Source organism: Natator depressus, chromosome 2, assembly GCF_965152275.1.
Source record: "Natator depressus isolate rNatDep1 chromosome 2, rNatDep2.hap1, whole genome shotgun sequence".
Classification (NCBI taxonomy): Eukaryota; Metazoa; Chordata; order Testudines; family Cheloniidae; genus Natator; species Natator depressus.
Window position 1 is genome coordinate 195,980,740 of NC_134235.1, and position 21,792 is coordinate 196,002,531.

General features: G+C 40.7%; 1 protein-coding gene across 3 annotated transcripts in view; it reads left to right on the forward strand.

Moving 5' to 3' along the window:
* The window catches only part of ZNF385D (zinc finger protein 385D), a 620,384-nt gene that overhangs the window by 238,773 nt on the left and 359,819 nt on the right, over positions 1-21,792 (forward strand). Inside the window, exon 1 of one of the 3 annotated variants that reach the window (XM_074945665.1) lies at positions 4,227-4,377. The exons of the other annotated variants lie outside the window; for them this stretch is intronic. Coding sequence (XP_074801766.1) covers positions 4,368-4,377 — 10 coding nt within the window. The 5' untranslated portion in view covers positions 4,227-4,367. Of the gene's footprint in view, positions 1-4,226; positions 4,378-21,792 lie in introns of those variants that run through there. 3 annotated transcript variants of the gene reach the window in all.

The window sequence follows — 21,792 nt, forward strand, 5'->3', positions numbered from 1 at the left end:
ATTTTTTAAAATATATATTACGTCTGCTAGAGGAATGAGAACATCAGTTGGCAGCTTTCTTGCTAGAACACAACTTGAAAATTCTGAATAAAGGATGAAATCAGAGCAGTGGGACTATATTAGTGAAATTTGCATAGTAAAGAAAATTGCATATTCACAAAGCAGTTGTTGAAAAATAACTGCAGAATGGTTATGCAAATTCCTGCACTTTGATTGGTTAATAATGACTTTCAGGCAATCAGAGTACAGGGACTGGTATACTATGCGGTTATTTTAAAAATAACTTGATGGTAAAAATCAGACACCTTCAATCAATCAGATTGCAGGGAACTGGATAACTTAAAAAAAATCTTATGGTAATGCTTTAATAATTTAAAAATCCGTGTGCTCAGAAATGCCTGGAGCATGGTTGCTGATACTTAAGCCATCCTGAGGCAGAGAGCAAGCATGGAGAATTTCAGTCTAAATCTTTTGCAAAATGATCAGAAAGAGAAAGCATGGGCTTATAATGGAAAGTGACAAGTAACCTCAACTATAGACATCGCTACCTGGTTCACCTCTATTACTATTCAAACTGTGGTACAGTTTTTGGCTTTGCCATTAATTAAATTCACAAAATACTCATCTACAGGTTTGGAAATAATTTCTGTGTAGGATGGATTCTTGCTTAGAATAAACCGTTTCCTATTGGTTCCCCATTTCCTTACTTAGACTAATCCTGCAACAGTTTGCCCTGGCATTAGGGCTCGGGCAACTTTTCCAGTTGACATCCAAGGAGGGATGTAAAAGTGGTTTAAGGACACATTTGGTAGAGATGTTTTCATTCACTGGTGTTGTATTGATAGAACCCAGGAAATTGTGCCCTTTTGTGCCTATACAGCTGCTCAAGCTCAGGATAATTTTAGGTTGCCATAGAACAGAAGGACCTAGTTATCTAGACTGATTGGAAGGCAAGCCATGATTATTAGGAATCTCTTGAAAAAGAGAGTTTGTGGGGCATGTGGATTCCAGGGTTCATGGGGAAAACTCATGTAGCTTGACAGGTTAATGCTGATATATAGAGACCTAGTAGAAAGATGCAGCCACCAAACTTTCACTTGTTGCTCATGCAACCATGCAAGAGTGTATAGATGTAGGGGATTTAGAATTGCAGATGCCATTGTCAGTTATTTACTTGTATAAAATATCCTAGGAATGTTTGTTTTTCATTTTGAAAATTGCTGTCCTCTATGTTTAGAACTGATCGGAAAATGGTAGCTACATTTTTTTTCATCAGTTTTGAAAAAAAAAAGGAAAAAAAAAGAAAAAAGCTTGGACTATAAATGGAAAAACAGTTTGGGTTTTGATATATAGTGAAATTTTAGATTTTCAAAACCTACAATTTGGGCGGAGGGTTGATTTTTCATTAAAAATGGAACATTTAGGAGGAAAATGTTTGTTTTTGAGGGGGAGGGGAGGACACCATTTTAAACTGGAAACAAGTTTAGATGGAAAATTTTGTCAAGCTCTATTTATATCATGGTATTATCCCATCGTAATTTTGTTGTATTAAATCTAAATCCATAACTCCCTAATATTCAAATTCTTCACCTGCATATTTATAGAAACCTAGAGTTGAAACAGCTTTGATCTCTTTTTTTCATATTTTCCTTTATTTCTGTACTATGAATATTAAAAACTAAAATTCTGATTATTCTATGTACACACAAGGGTCTTTTGTACAACTGTACTAATGGCTCCATAGCACATTGTATTCCAAAGCTGTTCTTCCACAATGACATGCTGAGAATTTTTGTTTGTTTTTTAAAAAGCAGAAGGCTTGTAAAGTTAACTTACTTTTAAAGAGAACTGCTTGTTGTAGAGGGCTCTGTTTTAGGATAAATGACTCAAGGAACAGAAACCTCACAGATTCAATGGCGCAATACCCATTTACACCAGATAAGTATCTGGCCCACCTTGACTAACAATTTGGTGACTCTTGGCTGTTTAACTCTACATGTGTCTGAGTAAATTGTTCTAATGGGAAATTCAGTTAAAAATGAATAAATGTGTCATAATAAATGTGTGTGTAATGGTGGCCTAATACTATGTAGAAAAAAGCCAATGTAACTCAGAGTGCTAATCAACTGCATTATCCCAGATGTTTCAAGTACTGTGGCATATGTTGCTACTGGAATAAAACCTTCATGACGACCTGCATCTCAAAAGTATTTTCGTTGATCATAGCAATTATATCCATGGCCAGAAAAGACAGAAACAAACAAGTGAAAAGAGACTCTTCAGCAAAGCTAGTAACCCAAAAACTAGTATGGGAATTTTATGTTTAGCAGTAGGTTCAGTTCTGTCACCTGATGGGGTTTAATTTCATTTCTGTCTATTTAACTTTTGTCAGTGGTGCTTAAAACACCCTTTTGTTGTGGTAGAAACCCAAAGAAAATTAAACTAAATATTTGGATGCAGCCAGTGAGGGCCCGTCTGGCAAGGATAATTTACTTGATATTTTTCACTGTGCAGTACACTGCCAGTTAACCAGGCATCAACAGTCAGTTTTAGCTCCTAACCCCAAATCCACTGAAATCAATGGAAAGATTCCCATTAACTTCACTATTTTTTGGATCAGGCCTTTCATCTGTAAATGTGCACTCAATATAATACAAAGACAATTGAGGAGGAAGTGAATGCTTATCTTTCTATGACCTGGTATCCTGCACATGCTACTTTTGTAAAAGTGCATAACACCTTTCTAAACACAAGTTAAGATAACGTACAGGGAAGAATTATAAAAGAAATAGAGAAATGGAAATTGTGAGTGCAAAACCCTACAGACAATTGCATTCAAACTGACACAAAGGGGTGCCAGTGTTACAGGAATTGCATAGAGCCCTGCTCAGCAGGGCAAGGGAGCATTAGTACTGAGCCATGAAGGAGCCCATGCTATCTTAACACACTAGCCCATAGCCCAGTCGGTCTCTAGGGTCACAGTGGGTAATCTTTCAATATATTCCATGGTAAAATGAAAAAAATGACTTGGACCATCATTGTTCCCATCCTGTTTGGCTCAGACCCAAATCATATTAACCAACATGCTAAATCTATGCATGCTGCCTCTATATTCTGCAGCCTCAGAACAATTTGAAACTTGAAAGCTGGAAATTTATCATCTCTAATGGATGCTCTCAGAAGCTGGAAAATGGCCAAAAGGAAAGACTGGGGGATGGGGAGCTCATTACCATCAAGTGGAATTTTCTTGCATTTTCATAGATGTTAGTACTTACCATATTTATCATTACTCAAAGCCCAGATTTCCATGTGTTGTACAGGGATTCCTGTTTTTATTAAAGGAAACATAGCCAATATTTCAAATAAATCTGTTTTAAAGTTTGTGTTGGGTTAAACTTCAAATCACGTAAGAATATAAAAGTTCGGTGTGTATGTAGAGTAAAATGGTAAAGAAAACTATTCATTCCAAATTTTGGTTTTCCAGTCAGGTAATATAATTTAAAGAGACTCAAATTTATATAAGAAAAGTTTAAATGAAAATTCAAGTTTAAAATCATTCTATTTGATTTCCTAACAATACCCATTACAATAAATGTTCTTCTTTAGCTATTTCATTGGCAGGCTCCAACATACTGTATACAGTATCTTTAAAAGAGAATTGTCCACATTTTAGCATTTTAAAAATCATTTCCTTTAGATAAAAGTACATGTACAGTATATAGAGAGTAATTTTAAATCATACTATTTAAAGTCCAATGTTAGATGTTTAGCTGCAGCTCCTAACATAGCATGAGAAAAATATATTTTGCAACATGCTTTTCTAAGAGCTAAGCATGCATTTTAATGTGAAATGGGAGAGCAGAGAGCTCCCATGTTCTTAAGCTACACTATAAACCCAGAGGCTCCATCACACTGCAGCTGAACTGCTCTTAAAATGCATTGAGAGAAGCTGCAGATTAACAGTATTTAGATGCATTGGTTTGATGTAATTTCAGGCTGCCTGAATTAATGTTCTGTGACAAGCCCTCCCTTGCAAACCTTTAGAAGCAAACTGTTTCTTTGTCTACAGTTTTAAGCGTGGCTACAGTCTTTCGTAGATTCTGCACTGTTTCTCACATATTGGTTTTTGGACAAAGTCGAATCATCATCTATGAAGGACTAACTGCCCAAAGGGTATACACCCAATTGCTAGTGGTTTATTCAGCTTTGACACTTCTCAGTGTGATCCTAACTGCCTTTTGTAAAACAAGCAGGCAAGGGAAAGGCTCAAGAGACTTTCTTCTATTCATTTCTGTAATAGTTTTCTTGCCACGGGAGACTTAAGAAGATTTGTACTGCCTGCTTTCTTTTCATTAGCAGTGAGTGCAATGCTGTTGGGTAAGTTAATGTGCTAGACTATAAAAAGAAAAGCACAGGAATTTGAAAAATATATAGTTTCTCATTAATCCATTTTAATGTTATTTTTCTTAACTTATTCAGTATAGGATGTAGACAAAAATAAAGCAAAGTGTAACAGTTAAGATATTTTCTGTTGTTCTGAGTCAGAGAATTAGAATTAGCTTTAGTCTGTTTGTTGAATGCAATACTATGCTTCACTGATTTTTGGCAGGAGCATGTTAAAATTCTCATTATTAGACTGACTGGGAAACCTGATTGAATTTTCAACACAATCATAATCTCTGTCATGGAATGTAACACTATTTAATAATTTCTTTTGTCTTTCTATATGCAACAAAATACACCAGTCTTCCAGGGGCTTACTATGACCACCACGTTGCATTAACCTGCCATGCTTAAATTACTATTAGATGTGTTTACTTTTTCTTTTCCTGACTGTCTTCTTGAATCTGGGAAGGAAGATTGGGCAGATTTGTTAGTAAAAAATACAACTGTAGTATACAAATTCTTATTGTGTACAGTACAATAGCTATTTGGATCCTAATTACTCCAAAGGTTAAATTTGGCTGAGAAATAGAGGTACTTCAGCACTGAGTTTTATACGTTAGTATAGTTAATACATAAAATTTATATTGTGTGTACATACGATGGCATTCTCTTTGTATTTGTACTGTATTATCACCAATATCATCACTTTCCCGAAATTTCAGGACACACAAAATTTCCCAGGGAACGTTATTGATAACCCGTGAACATAAATTAGTTTTATGGAATAATGCTTTCAGAAGGTGAATGATACATGTTAAAATCTACATTTGATAAATTAATACAGGACACTCATCCAGTACATATATACATTCAGAAGAATGAATCTAATGATAAATGGTAATAGTCACTAAAAGAAGATTGCATGCTACATCACTGAATTTATTAATCATACTGCTCAGCAGCAGCAAATTGAATCTTTTCTTTGATATTTTTTTCTCTTGGTGTGCTATGCATGTTTGTTGTGTTTTTGCATTCCACAGATATGCCCAGAACATAAGTTAACCACTCTACCAGGAAATAGAGACAAAAATAATTACCTAGAAAAATACTGAGAACTCCAAGGAAACATTTTTGCGGGAATGATGCTTTTAAGAGAGTGAGCAAAACAAGTGTGACCTGAATTGTAGACCAGAAGTTCAAGATTTATAAAGCAATTTCTTAGTAAAATATATACCAATAAACAGAAATTTTTAGAGCAAAGTTTTATTATTTTTTCCCAGTGTGTTTTTGGTTGTGTCTTTGACATCTTGAAATATTAAAGTAGAGATAACCTTTGATAGATTTGACTTACCACTATCCTTTATTAAAGAAATCATGTTACCACAGACCATACTGCTGTCAGCAACTCTGCATACCTGATGTCCCAGTTGCCCATATATGCATTGTATGTTGAAGAACTGCCAGCAAATGATATAAATCAAGAAACAAATTATAGTCTTTCTTACGGTGCCTTTGAATTTGCATGCATCCACATGGTTACAAATAATCACTCTGTAATTAAGTTCTTAAACAACTATAGTGGCTTGTAGATGATTTCCCTGAATTCTATTTGTATCATTTTATAGGACAGAAGGTTGACTCACTGGAAACTGTAATGTAGATCAGAGCCTAAAAGAGACTGTTACTCATGCATAGTTATATAGAAAAGGAAACAAATGGAAGTGTCATGCTCACCTCAGATTTCCCCCTCCAGTAAAATAGAAATAATATCATTCATTTCTTAGAAAAGCGGTTTAAGTCGCAAGTGGATAGAATTACTTCTTTTTAAAGATATGATACTTTATTGGCTTTCTAGACAACATGCCACTTTCCAAAGTTGTTGTTCTAATGTGGTCTATTTCTGCCAGCTACAGTAACTCAGCAAGAATTTGAAAAACCAGGCTACTCACCTGGAAAAACCTGGAGTGAAATCCTGGCCCCATTTCAGTCAGTGGTAAGCTCCTCCCACTTCAGTGGAACCAGGATTATTATTTACTCTCTAAACTAAAATGTGGAAGGGGAAAATAAGCAAGATTTACTAAAATGAGATAAGATTATAGTTTTTAAAGCCATGTAAGGCTATGTGTACGTTTATGTTTAAAAGGAATTCAGCAAGCAGTTGATTTCCCTATTCCTTTCAAATGTTTTTGGCATGCTTTGCATTTTAAAAGTCCATATACAAAACAGTGCATCAAGAATACTATTGGTAAACCAATAATCATGATGTACCTCTGTCACTACATGCATTTGCTGAAGGCTTCTTTCCTTTGAAAGGTTTGCTTTGTTTGTTGATTTCTCCTCATAATAATAGAAAAACAAACACAGTGCCTTGCAGAAAACATAACCTGCAATAATTTCTTGTACACAGTATTTTTAACAGTCTCGAAGGGCCCTGTTCAGCATTCTTTAGTCACTCAAACTCCCATTGAGTTCAGTGGGCATTTTCAGGATTAACAAGTGAGTAAGGAATACTAAATAGTGCTCTACAATAAGAATTTATTCAAATATGAACAAGCCTTTAGGGCTACATTTTCAAACTAAATTATCTGATTCTTATGTACAAATGAAGTTTGTGGGCCAAAAAATTGGCAGTAGAAGCTCCTGCCATCTCAGAAACTAGTCATTATTTTGACAATGTGGGCATAGATTGTTTGTTTGTTTTTCTTCAGATAAACACCTTCTCATTTTACATAGCAGTCCATAAAATATTGCCACTTCATTTTATCCCTTTAGAATCATAGAATCATAGAATCATAGAATATCAGGGTTGGAAGGGACCCCAGAAGGTCATCTAGTCCAACCCCCTGCTCGAAGCAGGACCAATTCCCAGTTAAATCATCCCAGCCAGGGCTTTGTCAAGCCTGACCTTAAAAACCTCTAAGGAAGGAGATTCTACCACCTCCCTAGGTAACGCATTCCAGTGTTTCACCACCCTCTTAGTGAAAAAGTTTTTCCTAATATCCAATCTAAACCTCCCCCATTGCAACTTGAGACCATTACTCCTCGTTCTGTCATCTGCTACCATTGAGAACAGTCTAGAGCCATCCTCTTTGGAACCCCCTTTCAGGTAGTTGAAAGCAGCTATCAAATCCCCCCTCATTCTTCTCTTCTGCAGACTAAACAATCCCAGCTCCCTCAGCCTCTCTTCATAAGTCATGTGCTCTAGACCCCTAATCATTTTTGTTGCCCTTCGCTGGACTCTCTCCAATTTATCCACATCCTTCTTGTAGTGTGGGGCCCAAAACTGGACACAGTACTCCAGATGAGGCCTCACCAGTGTCGAATAGAGGGGAACGATCACGTCCCTCGATCTGCTCGCTATGCCCCTACTTATACATCCCAAAATGCCATTGGCCTTCTTGGCAACAAGGGCACACTGTTGACTCATATCCAGCTTCTCGTCCACTGTCACCCCTAGGTCCTTTTCCGCAGAACTGCTGCCTAGCCATTCGGTCCCTAGTCTGTAGCGGTGCATTGGATTCTTCCATCCTAAGTGCAGGACCCTGCACTTATCCTTATTGAACCTCATCAGATTTCTTTTGGCCCAATCCTCCAATTTGTCTAGGTCCTTCTGTATCCTATCCCTCCCCTCCAGCGTATCTACCACTCCTCCCAGTTTAGTATCATCTGCAAATTTGCTGAGAGTGCAATCCACACCATCCTCCAGATCATTTATGAAGATATTGAACAAAACCGGCCCCAGGACCGACCCCTGGGGCACTCCACTTGACACCGGCTGCCAACTAGACATGGAGCCATTTATCACTACCCGTTGAGCCCGACAATCTAGCCAGCTTTCTACCCACCTTATAGTGCATTCATCTAGCCCATACTTCCTTAACTTGCTGACAAGAATACTGTGGGAGACCGTGTCAAAAGCTTTGCTAAAGTCAAGAAACAATACATCCACTGCTTTCCCTTCATCCACAGAACCAGTAATCTCATCATAAAAGGCGATTAGATTAGTCAGGCATGACCTTCCCTTGGTGAATCCATGCTGACTGTTCCTGATCACTTTCCTCTCATGTAAGTGCTTCAGGATTGATTCTTTGAGGACCTGCTCCATGATTTTTCCAGGGACTGAGGTGAGGCTGACTGGCCTGTAGTTCCCAGGATCCTCCTTCTTCCCTTTTTTAAAGATTGGCACTACATTAGCCTTTTTCCAGTCATCCGGGACTTCCCCCGTTCGCCACGAGTTTTCAAAGATAATGGCCAAGGGCTCTGCAATCACAGCCGCCAATTCCTTCAGCACTCTCGGATGTAACTCGTCTGGCCCCATGGACTTGTGCACGTCCAGCTTTTCTAAATAGTCCCTAACCACCTCTATCTCCACAGAGGGCTGGCCATCTCTTCCCCATTCTGTGATGCCCAGCGCAGCAGTCTGGGAGCTGACCTTGTTAGTGAAAACAGAGGCAAAAAAAGCATTGAGTACATTAGCTTTTTCCACATCCTCTGTCACTAGGTTGCCTCCCTTTAAATGACTATGTTCCAGAGGGACACATTTGAACTATACTTAATTTGAAAAACTAAGTTTAAAGTAGTTTCTGATAACATACCTGCCAGTGGATCCCACTGTCTGACATTGTTCACGTTTTTCTTTTTCTTTTTCTTTTTAAGTTTTTTCTTCTTCTACAAGGGTGATTTTGTTCCCATGAAAGGCCAGTGGGGCTTGGCCAACCCCTGTTCCATGGCATGGTCACTTTAAGAAAACAGATGTTCAAGGGATCAGCAGATAAATTGGGAATGGGGGCCAGGTGTTAATCAAGTGGCTACTTCCTGAATGACAGGCTAAAACCAAGCTGTGAGGTGACTGGAGAGGAGGGTGTGTGTGACAGTCAGAGTGTGCATTGGAGTGTAGAATCAGGAAAGCAGGTCCCTGGAATGGGGACCTGAACTGCTGGGCTGGGGAAGTCTGCTTGAATCACAGTACAGCCCCAGAAAGGAGGGTAGTGAGTTTCCTGAACCCAAAAGGGGGAAAAGTGTGAGAGTCCAGGGACCCGAGCAGAAGGACACCTATGTGAAAGACTCTCCAGGGAGGCCAGGAGCTTCAGTGGGACTGGCAGAACTCCACAGCTCAGAAGGAACTGGTGGTAGTGAGGGGACTGGGGACCTGAAGTCCTGGAGCAAAGTGAATTGGAGACCCTCAAAAGGAAGGTTTGGGCCTGAAGGCTCAAAAGATACCATATTAAAAAAAAACACCTTGATAAATTAGTCCCTAAGGAAAGGGGGATGTTATTTGCCCTATTCTGGGCTGTGGAAAAAGTTAGTGGGAGAGCCTGAAGGGAACTAAAATGTCTGTAGTGCCATGCCATGCCACAAGGTGCTCTGGGACTGCAGTCCGCAACTCTCCCCTAAGGCACAAAGATATAACAGAGACAACCGACCGACTGTGCAGGGGGGAAAGTGAAACACACGATATTCAAAGTCCTGTCCAATTAGCAAAGAAAGCAACCTGAAAAAATAGAGAAGCTCTTTCTCTCTCTAACCTCTTTCTGTTTGTGATCTCTGGTGTTACTTGTAATTATAGTAGGTAAGACACTTTCAGACCAAGTGTGATTCCTAAGATGATGGTATCTTTAATGCTGCCTACTATAGGCCAAATCCTAAAATCATCAACATATCATTGATGTCAATGTAAGGATAGGTTTCAGAGTAGCAGCTGTGTTAGTCTGTATTCGCAAAAAGAACAAGAGTACTTGTGGCACCTTAGAGACTAACACATTTATTAGAGCATAAGCTTTCATGAGCTACAGCCCACTTCATCGGATGCATAGGATGTAAGGATAGGGTCAACAGTGAATAAGGATTTAAGGATTTGGTCATAACCTACTGAGCAGGGTCTCAGTCCCATCTACAACAAGACCACTAGAATGGGGGTAACCTTTAAAAAGAACCCATTATCTAGCTCATTAAACACTCCTGGGCCACAGAACATTCTGTTCTTTTTAAGCATGTAAAGTTGGGGAATCTATTTGACATAAATATTTCATTTTATTCGTCTGCAGGCAAAAGCAGCCATTCTTGACATTCTTAACTCCATTAGGAAAACAAAAAGGATAAAAGGAGACAAAAGGATAGTGAAGATCTGAGTGGTGCTTAAAATATCAATCTGTTGATTATGGATTATGATGTGGATTACTACAAGGTGGATGGGATAGTGAGTGGGGATATTGATTAAGGGTAAAATTTGCTTGATTGGTTCAGAGGATTAAGACTGCTGAAATAAGAAAGCTTGAAAAGAAGAGTTTAATGGTGGTGAGATGATGAAAGGGATGGTTCTCTTTCTTTTCTTTTTTCTTTGAAGATGTGAGATCTATGGAGGAGATTTGATGTTTGCATTTTGTGGAGCAATGTTTTGCAAGCAAGGAGATTAGTTCTCACTATGCCAGAGAGGTCAGAGATCCATGTTTGGGGATATTCTTCTGCGATGGTGGTGGAGTTGTACAGTACTACTCTGAGGAGGTGGGAGTTGCACAGAGAGTAGAGATTCATTTATTTCTGGGAAATAAGAACTCTGCAGGGGACATTCTGAGTCCCTCTAAATTAGTAATTTGGGGATGTACCTCTGTTTTAGGCGGTAAGGAAGTCATTGTGCAGCCCCTCCTTGATAAACCCAATACAGCACACTAATGATATGGCCAACTCCTGGCCTGCATTGAATCTCCTGTTTTGGGGAAAGCTTTTTGAGAAAGCTGTCGCAGATCAACTCTGCCGATTTCTAGAATCTTCAGACTTCCTGTATCCCGGTCATCCAGGTTTTAGGTCTGTGTTAGGGGATAGAAAGAGCACTGAGTGATTTTTCTCCTGGCAATAGACAAGGACAAGGTTTCCATGAAGAAGTTGCTGGAATTGCTGAAGTGTTCCAGACCTTTATTCTTTAAAACCCAGCTAGGGAACAGCTGTTCCCAGGCAGGTTCTGCTGTTCTTCTCCCTCTCTTGAACCCTTTCATTTCTCTACTCCTTAGTCTCCAACTCCCCTTTCATGGGAGCTTTCTCCCTGCACCTCTGGAGCTACTACAGACTGCAGGAAACATAAAAGTGCTGTTGCTGCCCTTTATCCTCCCACACTGTTGGGGTGCTGTGGACAGGACAGTTTATAGATGTCTGCTGTGTCAGGTTTCTGACTCTCTTCCTTCCTTTCTCCACCAGAGTAGGAGAAATAGAGAGAGTATGCAGGCTGTGTGCTAGGAAGTAGCATGGTGCAAAGGGATCTGTGAGGCATCCAGAAGGAGGAATGGCAGAGACATAGCTGAAGTGAAACTTGCAAAACATGCATTATATACTTTAGTTATTTACATGTTTTTTTCATAACTTGGGTACCTACTTCACAAGAAGCAGTTTAACCTAGAATAACTCATTCATCACAAGGGTAAAAGAAAGTATGTATACAAAAGTCTTTGCCAAGTCAAACTAGTTTGTGAATAAACACTACAGCCAGATTTCATGGTTCTGAATGGCTGGTTGCTCAAGAAAGATAGGAACTTGAGTTCAAATTGATATCACCGCAAGGTGGTATTACATGTTCCAATCATGTTCCAATATCAGCACAGACTTCTCACAGGGGCATAATAGAAAGGGTTAGCTAGATGTTTTGTCCATAATATGTCTCTATTGCTACAGAATGAGGGGTTGTTGGTGAACACCAAAGAGGTCCAGGCTGGTGACAAGTTATTTGTTGAAGGTGGTAGCTTTATTTTGTTCAGTTTTGATGGTGATTCATTGACCAGTTTCCTTTTCATAAGGCTCATGTAGACCAGTAAGAATACAATAGAACAGAAGAATTTTCAGTGTTTGTGATTCGCTCTAAGATATATGGCCTTTGCAAAGCTTCCCGGGGGCTACCCTGCCTGGTCATGTAGGCTCATTGGCTAGCTTAGCATGCTGCATATTCCTTTAACATAATGTTACGTCCCCACTTTGCTAAGTCCATTTTTGAAGTTTTCTGGTTTGTAAATAGAGTACCACTCCACTTTTTGGTTTTTATAAATGTTTTTAATCAGTTCTTTATATGAAAACTTGAAGTCACTTAAGTAGAACCGGCTGTGAATTTTACATTGGAAATTAATTGGAAAATGCTAATTTTTCAAAACCAAAATGTGGAGGAAATTTTTGTTTGATGAAACATAAACACGACAAAACATGGACCTCTCTGGAGTCAAACAATGCACACAAAAAGATTCATGCTGATAGCTCTGTGAAGAATTCTCCATTGGAGATCACCCATCCTCTTTGTAAGTGGAGGCTTGCATGCAGTTTGACAGGCTGGTTGGCTGGAGTCCGTGCCCAGAAGCTGTCTTCTCCTTATCCTATTGGGATAATCAACAAGTGTTCAAAAAGATGAATCCTTTCCACAAGCATATACAATGACTTATGGCCTTAGCTATTAAAAGTTAATTTAGAAGACCCATTGAAGGCATGTAAGCTGCCTGGCTTGTCAACATCCCAATCCACAGGAGCAGCCGACAGATTCCCCTACAGACTGGAAAGGGGGACCTCAAAATACCATTCACTTTAAGTAGTGTGTGTGTGCGTGTGTGTGTGTGTGTATATATGTGTGCGTGTGTGTATATATATATATAAAATTATACAGTAACTGCAGGAGACAAACCTGGGCCCAAAATCGAAAGCACAAAGGGTGAGAAACAAATATACAATATATACACAATCAAAAGCCTTCCCTTGATTAAGGGAAATCAACCCAACATGCAAATCAAGCATTTTTTTAAACAGAAAATTAAGTTGTTGACAATTATTTATGACAAGTTTGGTTTGGGGCAGGGAGTGGGCTAGTTTTCACCATAGAAACAAAAAATGTTGACTGGCTTTCCTATAGCCCTATTACTGCTAAATAGAGCCCTCCAACAACTGTAATATGCTCATCTCCATACTAGTGTATAGAGTGACCATATGTTGTACTAAGATTCTCTTGCTTTTTTTCCCAGTGAGTCTGTATAGCTTTTGCTAGTCCAGAGGTTGGGCAGCCAATGTTTTGAGAATACTTGGTGAAGATCTTGTAGGTGTTGGTCTCTTGTAGGTATTGGTGTACAACCGCATCTGTTCCAACCCCTCAGACAGAGACCAACACCTACAAGATCTTCACCAAACATTCTCAAAACTACGATACCTGCATGAGGAAATAAGGAAACAGATCAACAGAGTCAGACGTGTACCCAGAAGCCTCCTGCTGCAAGACAAGCCCAAGAAAGAAACCAACAGAACTCCACTGACCATCACATACAGTCCTCAGCTAAAACCTCTCCAATGCATCATCAGTGATCTACAACCCATCCTGGACAAGGATCTCTCACTTTCACAGGCCTTGGGAGGCAGGCCGGTCCTCGCCCACAGACAATCCACCAACCTGAAGCATATTCTCACCAGCAACTACGCACAGCACAATAGTAACTCTAACTCAGGAACCAATCCATGCAACAAACCTCGATGCCAATTCTGCCCATATACCTACACCAGTGACACCATCACAGGACCTAACCAGATCAGCCGCACCATCACTGGTTCATTCACCTGCATGTCCACCAATGTAATATACTCCATCATGTGCCAGCAATGCCCCTCTGCTTTGTACATCAGCCAAACTGGACGTCCCTACGTAAAAGGATAAATGGACACAAATCTGATATTAGGAATGGCAATATACAAAAACCTGTAGGAGAACACTTCAACCTCCCTGGACACGCAACAGCAGATTTAAAGGTAGCCATCCTGCAGCAAAAAAACTTCAGGACCCGACTTCAAAGAGAAACTGCTGAGCTTCAGTTCATTTGCAAATTTGACACCATCAGCTCAGGATTAAACAACAACTGTGAATGGCTAGCCAACTACAAAAGCAGTTTCTCCTCCCTTGGTGTTCACACCTCAACTGCTAGAAGAGGGCCTCATCCTCCCTGATTGAACTAACCTCATTATCCCTAGCCTGATTCTTGCTTGCACATTTATACCTTCCTTTGGGAATTTCCACCACATGCATTCGACAAAGTGGGTATTCACCCATGAAAGCTTATGCTCTAATCCGTCTGTTAGTCTATAAGGTGCCACAGGACTCTTTAAAAAAAGAAAAGGAGTACTTTTGGCACCTTAGAGACTAACCAATTTACTTGAGCATAAGCTTTCGTGAGCTACAGCTCACTTCATCGGATGCATACTGTGGAAAATACAGAAGATGTTTGTTTTGATACACACAAATCATGAAAAAATGGGTGTTTATCACTACAAAAGGTTTTTGCTCCCCCCACCCCACTCTCCTGCTGGTAATAGCTTATGTAAAGTGATCACTCTCCTTACAATGTGTATGATAATCAAGGTGGGCCATTTCCAGCACAAATCCAGGGTTTAACAAGAACGTCGGGGGGGGGGGGGTTAGGAAAACAAGGGGAAATAAGTTAACTTGCATAATGACTTAGCCACTTCCAGTCTCTATTCAAGCCTAAGTTAATTGTATCCAGTTTGCAAATGAATTCTAATTCAGCAGTCTCTCGCTGGAGTCTGGATTTGAAGTTTTTCTGTTGTAATATCACAACTTTCATGTCTGTAATCGCGTGACCAGAGAGATTGAAGTGTTCTCCGACTGGTTTATGAATGTTATAATTCTTGACATCTGATTTGTGTCCATTTATTCTTTTACGTAGAGACTGTCCACTTTGACCAATGTACATGGCAGAGAGGCATTGCTGGCACATGATGGCATATATCACATTGGTGATGTGCAGGTGAACGAGCCTCTGATAGTGTGGCTGATGTTATTAGGCCCTGTGATGGTGTCCCCTGAATAGATATGTGGGCACAGTTGGTAACGGGCTTTGTTGCAAGGATAGGTTCCTGGGTTAGTGGTTCTGTTGTGTGGTATGTGGTTGCTGGTGAGTATTCGCTTCAGGTTGGGGGGCTGTCTGTAGGCAAGGACTGGCCTGTCTCCCAAGATTTATGAGAGTGTTGGGTCATCCTTCAGGATAGGTTGTAGATCCTTGATAATGTGTTGGAGGGGTTTTAGTTGGGGGCTGAAGGTGACGGCTAGTGGTGTTCTGTTATTTTCTTTGTTAGGCCTGTCCTGTAGTAGGTGAATTCTGGGAACTCTTCTGGCTCTATCAATCTGTTTCTTCACTTTCGCAGGTGGGTATTATAGTTGTAAGAATGCTTGATAGAGATCTTGTAGGTGTTTGTCTCTGTCTGAGGGGTTGGAGCAAATGCAGTTGTATTGCAGAGCTTGGCTGTAGACAATGGATCATGTGGTGTGGTCAGGTTGAAAGCTGGAGGCATGTAGGTAGGAATAGCGGTCAGTGGGTTTCTGGTATAGGGTGGTGTTGATGTGACCATCGTTTATTAGCACTGTAGTGTCCAGGAAGTAGATCTCTTGTGTGGACTGGACCAGGCTGAGGTTGATGGTGGGATGGAAATTGTTGAAATCATGGTGGAATTCCTCAAGAGCTTCTTTTCAGTGGGTCCAGATGATGAAGATGTCATCAATATAGCGCAAGTAGAGTAGGAGTGTTAGGGGACGAGAGCTGAGGAAGCGTTGTTCTAAGTCAGCCATAAAAATGTTGACATACTGTGGGGCCATGCGGGTACCCATAGCAGTGCCGCTGATTTGAAGGTATACATTGTCCCCAAATGTAAAATAGTTATGGGTAAGGACAAAGTCACAAAGTTCAGCCACCAGGTTAGCCGTGACATTATCGGGGATAGTGTTCTTGACGGCTTGTAGTCCATCTTTGTGTGGAATGTTGGTGTAGAGGGCTTCTAAATCCATAGTGGCCAGGATGGTGTTATCAGGAAGATCACCGATGGATTGTAGTTTCCTCAGGAAGTCAGTGGTGTCTCGAAGGTAGCTGGGAGTGTTGGTAGCGTAGGGCCTGAGGAGAGAGTCTACATGGCTAGACAATCCTGCTGTCAGGGTGCCAATGCCTGAGATGATGGGGTGCCCAGGATTTCCAGGTTTATGGATCTTGGGTAGCAGATAGAATATCCCAGGTCGAGGTTCCAGGGGTGTGTCTGTGCGGATTTGATCTTGTGCTTTTTCAGAGAGTTTCTTAAGCAAATGCTGTAGTTTCTTTTGGTAACTCTCAGTGGGATCAGAGGGTAATGGTTTGTAGAAAGTGGTGTTGGAGAGTTGCCGAGCAGACCCTTGTTCATATTCCGACCTATTCATGATGACAACAGCACCTCCTTTGTCAGCCTTTTTGATTATGATGTCAGAGTTGTTTCTGAGGCTGTGGATGGCATTGTGTTCTGCACGGCTGAGGTTGTGGGGCAAGTGATGCTGCTTTTCCACAATTTCAGCCCGTGCTCGTCGGCGGAAGCACTCTATGTAGAAGTCCAGTCTGCTGTCTCGACCTTCAGGAGGAGTCCACCTAGAATCCTTCTTTTTGTAGTGTTGGTAGGGAGGTCTCTGTGGATTAGTATGTTGTTTAGAGGTGTGTTGGAAATATTCCTTGAGTCGGAGACGTCGAAAATAGGATTCTAGGTCACCACAGAACTGTATCATGTTCGTGGGGGTGGAGGGGCAGAAGGAGAGGCCCAGAGATAGGACAGCTGCTTCTGCTGAGCTAAGAGTATAGTTGGATAGGTTAACAATATTGCTGGGTGGGTTGAGGGAACCATTGCTGTTGCCCCTCGTGGCATGTAGTAGTTTAGAATGTTTAGTGTCCTTTTTCTTTTGTAGAGAAGCAAAGTGTGCGTTGTAAATGGCTTGTCTAGTTTTAGTAAAGTCCAGCCAGGAGGAAGTTTGTGTGGAAGGTTGGTTTTTTATGAGAGTATCCATTTTTGAGAGCTCATTCTTTATCTTTCCCTGTTTGCTGTAGAGGATGTTGATCAGGTGGTTCCGCAGTTTCTTTGAGAGCGTGTGGCACAAGCTGTCAGCATAGTCTGTGTGGTATGTAGATTGTAATGGATTTTTTACCTTCAGTCCTTTTGGTATGATGTCCATCTGTTTGCATTTGGAAAGGAAGATGATGTCTGTCTGTATCTGTACAAGTTTTTTCATGCAGTTGATAGATTTCCACTCCATACTAAATGCAGTGCCTTGCATAAATACAGGTTTCAGAGTAACAGCCGTGTTAGTCTGTATTCGCAAAAAGAAAAGGAGTACTTGTGGCACCTTAGAGACTAACCAATTTATTTGAGCATAAGCTTTCGTGAGCTACAGCTCACTTCATCGGATGCATACTGTGGAAAATACAGAAGATGTTTGTTTTTATACACACAAATCATGAAAAAATGGGGACTCTGCCACTTTTACAGATCCAGACTAACATGGCTACCCCTCTGAATTTTAAGATAGCAAGCATGGGTATTAATGATTGGAAAAATCTTAGTCACACATTACCGCAACATGAAAAGGCACAAGACCACATTGAAAGTATGCACAAATGGTGTGAGCTGAGTGTAAGGTTAAAAAATCAGACCACTCTTGATGCCCAAAATCAAAGATTGCTGGAGTCAGAGAAGCAGCATTGGCGTTGTGTTCTTGAACATCTTATCTATGGTTGAATATCCATCAACAAACAATCTCGCTTTTAGAGGAAGCATTGAGAAATTATTCCAGCCCCAAAATGGCAATTTTCTGGGCCTTGTACAACTGCTGGGAAAATTTAACACAGTGATGAGTGAACATCTCTGAAGAGTAACTGAAAATGAAATACATGACCACTATTTGGGACCAAGAATTCAAAATGAACTGATCATGCTAATGAGTGATAAAGTGAGAGACAAAATTGTTTCATTTGTTACTTTGGCAAAATATTTTGCTGTAATTCTAGATTGCACTCCGGACATAAGTCATAAGTCAAGAACAGGAAAAGTATAAAGAAATGCAGCTGTTGGGGATGCAATAGGTCTAACCAGGGTGCATGACCAAATCCATCTCCATTTTCAGTCTGTTTGCCAAGGTCTTTGGAAAAAGTTTATAGTTGGAGCAAAGGAGGGACTCTTCACCTCCTCAAGGTCCACCTTGGGGAACAGGGTAGGAACCACTTTGAAAATAACTGAGTGGCAATACCTTCTCTCTGATTGTCTCCTAAAAAACTTGGAGCAAGTCAGGCTTAAGAAGGATACAAAGGGCCTCACAAAACTCAGTAAGCAAACCACTAATGCCTTTCTTGGAGCAAAGTCATTTAGAGCAGAAGTGTATTCTGAGAATTTCAGGTCCTGTTCAATTCTGTCAATATTCAAAGTTGAGTTCCTGGGAAGATCCAAAAAGTAGCCATCAAGTCTCAGATGGATATACAGGAATGATGGATGCATAGGGGCCTGTTGCTGGGGAAAAAAGAAAAACAAAAAAATCCACAACAAAGTTGCTAATCCACACAGGATCTGAAAGCACTCAGTCTGACAACATTTTGAAATGGACACACCTCTTCCGCTCTTCATTTTTCTTTTCCAGGCCTAAGAAAAACTGAGTAGTTGCATCCATTTAAGAAAGTCTCTGAAACTGGGCCCTAACCAGTGCACCCTGAACTTTGCTATCCAACAGGTCCTGCAAGAGCTGGGTTTTTTAAATATTTCAAGCTCTTATGCAACACAACTTCATTACACCATGAAAGCCTTTTTCAAGTTCCACAGTCCTCAACTCTAACTCCTCCATACTCCAGCAAAGGCTACTGGATTGTCTGCTGTGTGTATTGCTGCCAAAAACATTTCATATTAACTTTACACACCACTCACCATTGCCTCAAGGAGGTAAAAAAGTCCTTTGAGGCTACTCAGGCGCCCCAAAAATAGAGAGTCTGGAAAAGGGCGACTATTAAAATGCCAATATGGATTATGGGCTTGAATAGAAGGAAGAGACAACACAAGTAAGACCTGATCTGAAATCCCAGTAGGGACAGTACTACTAAAAAGTAAACAGAAATGGTGCCTGAAAACAACAAAAACTGTCCAAATGGTCCACCGAGAAAGAGCTGGCACTAGCACTCAACCAGATGTACTGCTGCCCATCAGTTAGGTTAGAAGCCTTTAAAAAAAGCTGCAAGTTGCTGAGCAGACAGTGGATGCAGTTCCAATTATTCCTATCCAATCTCACATTAAAAGTACAAGTAAAATCAACCCCGTCCCCTCAATTAAATTATTACTTGTCAAACAATTTGTCAAAAGAGCCCCCCAGGTCAGAAAAAACTCAGCCTGACTTTCCCTGCAGTAGGAACATAGACATTAATTAAAAATAAATTAGCTTGAACTACCAGTTAACGTCCTGGAACAACTTCTTGTACAACCACAAATCAGACTTCACCCTCTAGGCAAAGAGAGTGGCAACCCTGTGTAGCCATGACTCAGAAGAACCTCCCTTTCCCAATCAGCAGCCAGTCAGTTTGGTTGCCTGCATCTGTGTGCATCCCTTGCAAAAATGAAATGTGCACCTTTTTCTGGGACAGATACTCAAAAAGAGCCATAAGTTTTTTTTTGTTTTTTTTTTAATGTCCTTGCACCCATTCACATACAGAGAGCCACATACAAAATTTTCCACTGGACTAATACTCATCAGAAAAAATAAGAAAAAGACAGACATAGAACTCCTCTCCCCCGCAAGAACATAAGAATGGCCATACTGGGTCCGAACAAAGGTCCATCTAGCCCAGTATCCTGTCTTCCAACAGTGGCCAATGCCAGATGCCCCAGAGGGAATATACAGAACAGGTAATCATCAAATGATCCATCCCCTGTCACCCATTCCCAAGTTCTGAGCAACCCCTCAAATAAAACCACCAAATTCTCCTAGATCCATGAATCCCCAATACTTCCATTGGTCAAAGAGACACACACTTTAGTCAGAGTATTTTTTTTCAATCTGTAATGCTTCTGTTTGTCAACCACAAACAAAGACATATGTCTCATAGTATACTGAGCAGACAACAAAAACAAATTTAAAGTTAGGAAACCAATCTGCCAGTTCTGCTCCACATTTCCCTTTTGTCTTATCCAGAAGCCGACCAAATAGCGTCCGGAATATATCGCTTTGAGCGAGTTCAGGACCCAAAGAATCAGTGAGTTTGTCATCCCTTACACCCTCAGACTCAGAGTTGCTACCGACCTCAAAGGGGGCAAACCTCAGAGAGACTGGAGAAAGTGTTCTTCCCAACTGCACTGACCAAACTAGCTCACTTCACAGCCCCCTCAGAAACTGTAGTTTGGTTGCCTGCATCTGTGTGCATCCCTTATATGCCATTTTTTGCTTTGCAGCTTTGCCCGCAAACTAGAATCCTCAGCCACAGCTACAAGTTCCATAGCAACTGGTTCAGCTTCCATTTTGCAGTCAGGCTCAAGCTGAGAGGCCACTAAGTCAGGAGCCACAGAACCAGGAATGCCATCTCCCCCACAAACCTATCAGATATATCTCCATAGACATCTGGAGATTCTTAGGACCCAGTCTCTGCCACAGCCCACCTTGTGCTTTACTCTCAGAAACCCCCACATTCCCAGGCACAGGGTCACGCTTATCAGGGGCAGTTTGCCTCCTCTTAGGGCACTAATTAACTAAATGTGTCAGAATCTCACAATGAACACAGACCATGTCCTCAGTCGCAAGAAATACAATGTTGTCACACTCCCCAATCCTATACCTCAGTATTTAAAACTTTGGAAGCATTTTTTTAATATCCTACAAACTTGCCTATGAAAGGACAAGACATGCCAAATCTCTGGGGCTTTACAGCCCAAAGGAATCCTCCTAATAGGGCTAGTCATCTTACCATAACTTGCCAGGGCGCTAGCCAGCTGTTCATTTCCTAAAAAGGGAGGAACATTAGTACTAGTGACTTGAACAGCCGGTGTTGAGAAGAGCACTACAGGGACAAAAACATACCCCACAATAATCCCCTCCACAACCACCTGCTCAACAAGGCTAAGCATGGCAACAAACACAACAGTCTTGCTCATGTGGGAGGCATACCTCACATTTTTAAACCTAGTTGCCTTCCGCACAGCTAGAACACACTCCTCTGCAGACGCAGAGTCTGGAGACAAAATCCACAACCCATGGCCATGGGTTAAACCTTCAGAATCCACAACAAACTGACGTCTCTGACCCTTGGACTGCCTATGCAGACAAAAAGCCTGCTAAAATGAAAGAAATCCTGAAGGTAAACCCACAACAACCACAAAACTTAAAACACACACACACACACACACACACACACACACACACACACACACACACACACACACACACACACAAAACAAAACCCCATTACCCCAACAGAAACAGAGAGATCAGCAAAGCACATCCACTCCCAACCTAACTCTCACAATCCTTAGAGAGAGAGACTAACTCTATAGAATGGGTGTTAGTAGAATTGTGAGGGGAAATATCTGAGACACCAAAATTTTCCCCATTTTGAATCAGAATGAAAAGTCATAATCTCA